The sequence below is a fragment of the Cyprinus carpio genome, chromosome A21 (assembly GCF_018340385.1).
Source record: "Cyprinus carpio isolate SPL01 chromosome A21, ASM1834038v1, whole genome shotgun sequence".
In the NCBI taxonomy this organism is placed as follows: Eukaryota; Metazoa; Chordata; class Actinopteri; order Cypriniformes; family Cyprinidae; genus Cyprinus; species Cyprinus carpio.
The window spans coordinates 1,769,969-1,778,948 of record NC_056592.1 but is presented as its reverse complement, the minus strand read 5'-3'; the positions used below and the strand labels follow the sequence as shown (position 1 = coordinate 1,778,948).

The 8,980-nt window shown below is 34.5% G+C and overlaps 1 protein-coding gene across 3 annotated transcripts; it reads left to right on the top strand.

Moving 5' to 3' along the window:
- The first annotated feature begins 280 nt into the window (after nucleotides 1–280).
- LOC109076477 (leucine zipper protein 1-like) lies at nucleotides 281–4,212 on the top strand. 3 transcript variants are annotated; one of them, XM_042778529.1, is made up of 5 exons: nucleotides 281–648; nucleotides 793–816; nucleotides 1,012–2,308; nucleotides 2,872–3,015; nucleotides 3,240–4,212. In XM_042778529.1, the coding sequence occupies exons 3-5, from the start codon at nucleotides 1,240–1,242 to the stop codon at nucleotides 3,275–3,277; spliced, it is 1,251 nt and encodes a 416-aa protein (XP_042634463.1). In that variant the 5' UTR covers nucleotides 281–648; nucleotides 793–816; nucleotides 1,012–1,239; the 3' UTR covers nucleotides 3,278–4,212. The 3 variants fall into 3 exon arrangements, with proteins under 3 accessions (XP_042634463.1, XP_042634461.1, XP_042634462.1); XM_042778527.1 differs by having other exon boundaries at nucleotides 2,872–4,212; XM_042778528.1 differs by lacking the exon at nucleotides 281–648 and having other exon boundaries at nucleotides 662–816; nucleotides 2,872–4,212.
- The last annotated feature ends 4,768 nt before the right edge of the window (nucleotides 4,213–8,980 follow it).

Here is an 8,980-nt window from a genome sequence, read left to right as displayed (position 1 = left end):
CATGTGCCTTGCGCTGCTTTTATTTAACCTTATTTTATTTTTTTCTATTATGTATTTTTTTACATTCCCTTATTGTATAGTTTTATCTTATATTTTATATTTGATCTAGATTTTTAGGCTCTACTGTTAGTGTTATCTGTATGCACCGGGGGTCTGAGAGTAACGCAATTTCGATTCTCTGTATGTATGTACTGTACATGTGGAAGAATTGACAATAAAGCAGACTTGACTTGACTTGACTTGACTTGACTTGACTTGACTTAATCATGAAGATAAAATCCCCAATATGCCTTTCGCGTCTGTATACTGACAAAAAGGTTCTTATTTAAAGCAGTGGAGGACCCTGGAGAGTTGAAATTAGTTTCTGGTTGTGATGCTCTGCCAGTTCTGTTGTAAATGTCATTCCTGTAAACAAGTTTTTCTTACAAACTGTGTGGTTCAGTTCAAACATGGATGTTCTTGTTATATTTAAGCATGTTTTATGTATCAGGCATGAATAAAAATGTTATATGTGTTTTTTAGAGCAAAGTGAAGATTCAGATTTGCGTAAGTAAACCAAAATCCCACTATTTTCATTGGTATTCTAATAAAGAGCACTCACATTTTTGTGTCTTATTTTCTTCTGTGCAGGTCCACTCATTAGCCACGGTAAGCATTTTGTTATTTCAGAAATTTAGTATTTTACTATGAACTCAGAAAACAAACAAAATAATAATATTTAGTGTGTATGGTAAATGGATTTAATTCTTGTATAAGTTTTATGTAAAGTGAGTTTTAACTTTTTGCCAACAGAGCAACGTAGAGACACACAACAATGTAAGTCATATTTCAGATTTTATAATATAATAAATGCACTTGATTTTGACTACAACTGAACAAAAGCAAATGCATATATTTTGAAATAATATCAAATTATCTTAATTAAAATATACTAGATATTTTTTTGAACCTCAGAGTATATCTTTATCTGCATTCATTGAAATATAATTACATTTGACCTCTTTTCAACAGATGATACATTTACTGAATTCACTGACTCTACTAATGAGCTTAGATTTATTATGCTCGGCGGTGATGAAGACCTTATGGATGATGCATGTCACATCATTCTTAGAGAAAGAGCTGAAAGAACTGAAATACGGCACAGAAAAGGTCATGTGTTTGGCAGAAAGATCTGTGTGGTGAAAACACCTTCCACCAGCATGAGATCACTGTTGCTTTAAATCAAGAGAAAAATCTATGAAAGATGAGATGGTAGATTGTGCATCTCTGGTCTTTCCTGGACCTCATGCATTTCTATTAGTGGTCAACAACAGGAAAGTGACTGAGAAGGAGTATAATATTTCAAAAGAAATTGCCAACGTGTTTGGCGAAGAAGCCTTAGACTATGCGATGGCTTTGATCATTGGAAGACCTGAACCGAAAGGAATCAATAGTGTCAGGAAGCATGTAAATAGGTGTTATACATTAGAGGACAATGAGCAAAGTGTTCAGGGTCTATTCAGAGAAACTGAAAGAATGACACAAAACAAGAAATCCACATTTTTTATTCAGTCATCATATGAAAAACTCATGAAAAAGACATTTTTATCATGGGAAAAGGAAAAACATGCAGAAATGAGAAAAGAAAACGAGAGACTTCTAAAGGAGAAAGAAGAACAGCACTCCAAAAAAGTGAATGAATTAAAAGAAGAGTTCAGAATTACTGAAAACAAACTAAGAAAAGACATAGCAGAAAAAGAAGATCAGCATGCACAGGATGTGGCTAAAATAGTAGAAACTGAGTGTAACCAAAAGAGAGACATAGAGACTTTGAAATGTTTCATGATTGATCATTTTATACACATAACCAGTCAGCATGCGGTGCAACCGGTCATTTCAAGTTCCCATGAGAATCCACTGATTAAAAAATTAGAGGCAGACGGTGAGAAAAACCCGAGAAATATATTTTCTTCAATTATTGATGATCTGGTAGAGAAGTTAAAGACTTCTAAAGAGGGTGAGAGATACTTGATTGAAACTTTTCTTCAGCGCGAGAATGAACAGAAAAATAAAATTGAAGAACTCCAAGAAGAAGTTGAGCAACTCAAAGCAAAGAAAAGTGAGCTAGAAAAGAAACTGATGGAAGCAAATGAAAGAGAAACATGGGCTAATAAACAGGTGGAGGTAACACTAGATAGAAATCTGCCTACAGATTTGGACAAACTTCAAGGGGATCTGGATAGACAAGCAAAAGTGAAATCACAGCATGTAATCAGTGGATCAGGACATGAGCGACTCAGCAGCATGGAGTCAACTTCACCTGTCTGTAAGTGGTTACACCATCCATAATCTCATATTTTATTACTTTTATAAGCCCACTTAAACTAATGAAGACACTTGTGAAAACAATGCACCATATATTTCTAAACCATTTAAACCAACTCTTTTCCATGCAGTTACAATGAATGGGGATAATAATGCTAAATAATGCAAAGGCAAAGTCCATTCAACTTATTTAAATCTTCATTTGGTGATGTCTGATTTGTGAACAGATCTTTCTTTTGAGTCTGATCTTTTCAATGAATAATTCAATGAAAAATATAATCTGGTCTGTTTGGGTTCTTGAGTTCAAATGACTGACCTTAATTGTGGTCATTTTTCATTAACGATATTATTTGGTCTTAATATAGAGTTGTTCAAACTATAGTACTTTATGGTGCTTTTGCATCCTTTTTGAAGCTGGAAAGCCTCTGAAAGCCTTTCCATTTCTGTACAAATTAACCTTTTAGAAACCCTTTTGACTAACAAATTTATAAGATAATGTTTGTTTCAAGCGAAAAAAAAAATTTATATAAAAAACCCTGATGTGCTGTTCTACTACATTTGTAGTATCTGAAGAAAATAAAGACAGACCTCTAGATGAAACAGTGGGAGAAATAAAGAGCAGAAAGGAAGATTCACAAGCCAGTGAATCACACAACTCTGGAGGCTTCAAACTTGTGCGACGGAAAAGTATTAACAAGCCACCCGATAGTAAGTATACAGTACATCAATTCAAGCATCATCCTAAACACTACAGCACAAGATGTGTTATGCTTTGCTATGTTTTCTGTCTCCTACAGTGTCTAAAGATCATAGTGGAAATAAAGATTCACAAGCCAGCAGATCAAGAGTGGAGGATTGTTAAACCTGTTTCTTGCACATTAAATTTCAATAAGACATGGCACCTAAAATTATCTCTGTGCTTCTGTTTTTAGTGACTGGAAGTGAACACGGACCTCTACATGCTCTCTGAAGATTGTGATTACAAAGAGGTAAATTTAAGGCTTTCACACTTTTCCAGTGAAGTTCATCTCATCAATATTCATCAGTCTGCTGTTATGTCGTCAGGAAAAGACCAATGAAAACAATTATTACACAAAAAGCAAAGTGGCAGATCCTCTTTGAGTGTGAAACAGCCAACAAAACAAGTATAACATTTTGCCATGATGGACAATATCTTGGATTAGACTGTGGATTATGGGCAACTGAACACCAAATAATTTAAAGATAGTGTCAGTGCATGAAAAAAGAAATAAAATATACAGGAACCAAAAAAGCATACCATAATGTCTGCAATATGATGTTTGTAACAAAGTTACCTTTTAAGATTTCTGTATAGCAGAGATTTACCAGGTAGTGTCCAGTTTTATTTTCCAGTAATAAAGATAACTAAAACTGTTTTATTCTCATTTAGGTTCCTCCACTGAGTTTTTACAGTGGTTAGTTTATCCCATTTCAAATATGTCTGCCAACTTGGGCCATTCACTGTGGTCATCATTAATAACTTAATACATTTGGCACATAATATTAATTATTAGTCAAAGTGAATAGAGGTTCAAACCCTATTGAAGGTAATCTGTGCTATATCACTGTTGTTCACTACTGTGTCCTTGGCCAAGGAACTAAACTTCCTGTTGATCTAGTTGGAGTAAACCTGTAGTAAAAACGTACTGTGATGCTTTGGTTTACAATTCTTGCAGCTGCTTCAGAGCTGCTGTCGGCCTCTTGGTCGCCTCTCTGACCAGTTTCCTCCCGGCTCTTTCATCCAGTTTGGAGCGACGTCCTGATTCAGGGAGGGTCTGTGCTTTACCAAATACCTTCCACTTCTTAAAGGGTTAGTTCACCCAATAATGAAAATTAGGCTTTGTTTTACTCACCCCCGTGGCATCCTAAGTGTATATGACTTTCGGACGAATCCAGGTGGAGTTATATTAAAAATTGTCTTTGATCTTTCAAGCTCTATTATTGCAGTCAGCGGGTGTTGCATTGCTTCAGTCCAAAAGACGTGAAATAAAAAGGGCCTGTCCATTAAAAAAAGTGTCTCACATGGCTCTGGGGTTTGAACAATGGCCTCCTGTAGTGAATCAATGTGTTTTTGTAAGAAATATCCATATTCAAAACGTACTAATCACTTTAATGTAGCTTGCACTCACTGTTGTACACAGAAGCAGTTACCCAGTTAAGGGCAGATGATTTTGAAAACAAAAACTGTGTCCATCTTAATTTTAGGATGCAAAGCAACAAAATTTTATTATTTTAAAGGGGAGTGATTCATTTCTATACCCACTGTGTGTGTGTATATATATAAAACTTGACTCAATTCAAGCATTGCCAGAGATTATAATTGCCATAGTTTGTATGTTATTGTACCTAGAAACTTTTTTGCATAGCGTTGCATGTAGTTCGGACACGGTGAAACATAAAGATACCTAAAATTACTTTATTACAAATGTTTTAACATGCAGTTACAAACTAAGCTGGGTTATCTACACTGTGGCAAAATTCCATCTACACTGCACTGAGCTGGTGTGTGTGAGAGAGAGAGTTAATACACAATTGCTCAATAACAAATTACATTTATCAACCACAGTGTAATGAAAAAAATACTCACATTCAATTCTAAATGAATTCATTAAAGCACTGTTCCCTGATTCAGGTGATATATGTTCATCAGAATCATGTTTTGTAATAATAAAGACCAACTGCTTTAAATTTATGTACTTAAAATTGTGTTTGCCCCCTAGTGACTGAAAGTGAACATGGACCTCTAGACACACTCTGAATGGACAGACTTCAGTTGAAGAGCTTTCAGTTTCCATTGATATCTCACTTAATTTCAAAAAAGATGGCTCAAAATGTGCCAGAGGTCAAATATCAAAAATACATCCATGTGTGAAACACAACACAGAACACAAGTTGGAGGAAACAACAACTGTGCTTTCTGTGCAGCTGAACTGAATTAAGTGATGTTTTCAGAGGACAACATGCTTAATCAGAGAAAGATGAAGATGTCATGCTGAGATACTCATCTGAATCATCCACAGAATATTTCTGTATATACAGTATGTACATTTTGAAACTTTTCGTCAACTTCCACAAAAGAGTAGTTGATGCAGTTGGCAACTAAAATGATTGTTTAATTGCTTGTTAAGTTACAGTATATGACACAATCTTAAAATATTGCATAATAAAGAATAAGTATTTCATTCAAAATACTCTCATGACTGCTGGTCCTGGAAGGTTAAAAACTATGTAATGTAGTGTTGGCACCTACTGGAAAATATGCCACATTAGTCTAATGGTCTAATAGCACCCTCTAATGAAAAAGAGTAGTATTACATGCTGCATATTTAAAGGGATAGTTCACCCAAAAATGTAAGTTCTGTCATCATTTACTCACTCTCATGTTACAAACCTGAGTTTCTTTTCCTCTGCAAGACAAACAAAAATAAATACATTTTGAGAACTATTGTTTGGACCTCAATGTTCTTTAAAATATGTTTTGTTTCACAAAAGAAAGGTTTGGAATGATGATAAATAAATGATGATAGAAGTTTCATTTTTGGGTGAAAAATCCCTTTAACACAAAATGTTTTCAAATAAAGGTACTTTTATTACAAAATAAAAACATACATGAAACATACATTTTCTCATTGTCCTCTTCTGTTCTGCAGTTTCGCTTCTCTAGTGTACTATTCTGGCTTATTCTTCAAATGTTTTGTGGCACTGTTAATATTGTTGGCTCCTTTAGGATAAATTACTTCTGTTTTTCCTCATTTCTAAGACTGGTAAGTCTGGTAAACAAATAAATGTCAAATCTCATGTTCTTGTTTTTGATCTTCCACTTAATCTGTATGTTTTGTTGCCTGTTAAAGTGTACTTATCCAATGGTTTGACTGTTCCTCAGAATCTGCCACGAAAGCACTTTTTCATTTAAACCACCTCTTCTAGTGATCAACATTATGTGAAACCATCTCAAGAAACTGATGAAAGATTGAGTCAAATAAACACTGAGTTGACTGAAAACAGGTCAAATGATGATCAGTTACCATGAAAAGTAAACCGCTTCATTAACAGGATCAAATGACCGAGTCAAACAAACCTCAAACCAAACATCTTCACCGTGACTAAAATCACATACCGCAGCCATTCAGTTTATGGATATAGTTTTTGTTTTTAAGAGGGAGTTACATTCTTAACAGTAAATCTTAGTCATCGCATCAGTGTGATATATAGCAGAACTTCCTTTTTTTTATTCTCATCGCATCTCTGAGAATCAGTCACCAAAACCTCTCGCTTAGTTTCTCAAACCAGTTATCTTCCCTGGATGCTGAAACCAAAGATTGCAACATGTGTTAGATTTGGAAATGACTTAATGCCATGAAAAGGGATTTCACATACAGACATGTCTACTGTCACACACTTACATTCTCCATTCACATGCATGCATTTGTACTCACTCTCACACAAACATACATTCTCCTTTCACATACATACACTTCTACCTTTTTTGGTGTCCATTACTTCCTTTTTAAGCAGGAAGTCACTCTCAGACCAGGAAATACATGTGCAAGACTTGCTCAGCTCTTCCTCACAATTTTACAGTAATGCTATTCAGAGCATGGTTTGGCCAGTGGTTTCAATTTTTTACTTGCCCTGCAGGCAAAATTTTCACAATCAGTCAATCAATAAATAAATCAATAAATAAGACTAAGCATTTTCTTTGTTGACTGTAACATTGTATTGTAATAAATGATAACCATTTTGCACAAATCAGTACAATAGTTCAAACATTAAACTGAAATGAACCATGCTTTTTCAGGTCTTTCAGGTCTAACTCTACTCCAGTTAAGAATGCACTGATCAGGATTTTTCATGACCGATTCCAATTCCATACTCGTTGCCAATTTATTTAGTTTTTATTACTTTTATTTATTTTGTTTACATTTATTAAATGTTTCATTTGCCCTGTTACTGGCCAAACTAACCTTAAACAAACAAACAAAAATATATGCAACATGAAGCAACCGCACAAAACAAAAACATCAGATGGGCTGAAGGAATATTTTATTATTACTCTTTATTAGTATTAGTGTTTTATTACCTTAATTATATGTATGTCCGTAGGCTACTTCCTTTACTGGAAGCTCCTGACACCAAGACAAATTCCTTGTGTGTGTAAACACACTTGACAATAAAGCTCTTTCTGATTCTGATGAAAATGCTAATTCAATCTCTGACAGCAGGTGGCGCTCATAGAACAGTAGCAATATAGCGTTTCCTGGGTTATTGCTGTACGCAGCGCTGCGCTTATTAACACTTCTTTAATATGTATTAATCAAAGTTTAGAGGAAAAAGAAAATGTCATCGAAACTTTTCTGAAGACAGTCAGTTCTGTTCTTCATATATATATATATATATATATATATATATATATATATATATAAAGGCTATATATATATATATATATATATGTTTTTTTATATATAAAGGCTATTTCTGCCATTTTTTAGTTCAACTTCAATGCTGATTTCTAAATACCCATTGCATGTATTTGTCATGTTTTGTTCTGTGTGTGTGTGTGTGTGTGTGTGTGTGTGTGTGTGTGTGTGTGTGTGTGTGTGTGTGTGTGTGTGTGTGTTAAAATCCTGAGTTTTTCCCGTGTCACTCTGTAATCTACAGGTGAGTAACATGATCCTTACCAAACAAGTCTAGTCTAAAAAACCCACTAGACATGGGAATCTTCCTCATATATTAGGTGTGTTTCCTTGCAGGAAAAGAGGAATTCACAATAAAAAAATATCAAAAATTACATCCTTGAAATCAGAGTGTGGCACCACAGGTCCCTGGAGGAAATTCCATCATATCTGTAAATCTGATCTGAACGAGTCCTCCGGTTAAAAAACCCAGAACATCTCATTCATACTGTGATGATGCCATTCAGTTGCTCTGATGCCAGCAGGAAGAGGATCAACCCAAACTTTTCATAAAGTGCAGTTACATGAGACCACTTCAGTGTAATTGAAATTACATGGTTTGTTGTTTTTTCACCTCCAGCCTTATAAACAAAATCCTCTGATATTATTTACTGTAACAAGATGCTTCATCCAAGTCAAAAACATATGTAGCATTACATTAATGCATAAGCCACAGATCATGTGAAATAGATCTAGTGATTCAACTTTAAATGAATTAAAATGTCAGAACTAACAGATTTCAGTCTGTTCAGTATGAGCCTCGTTCACTTTCATTACATGAAAAGGAAGGGAGAAAACATTTTCATACTCGACATCAGAGATGTCAGTAAATGATGACAGGTCTTTCATTTCTATTCAAGAGCAGGATGTTGAAGCGTTTTTTTCAGATGTTTTATCTGAGGAGAAGTATTGGGAAATGATACTGAATTCCTCCAAATCCCTCTCAAGTATTTGCTTGTCAAAATGAAACTGTTGAACGTCTTGTGAAACACAAAAATGAATAAAACTGGGAAGAAAGAAACTATCTATCTATCTATCTATCTATCTATCTATCTATCTATCTATCTATCTATCTATCTATCTATCTATCTATCTATCTATCTATCTATACATCTGTCTGTCTGTCTTTCTATAATGTATTTTTGTAAGATCTATTTTTTTGTAAAAAAAAAAAAGGCGCTTCTTTCTCGCCTCGGGTC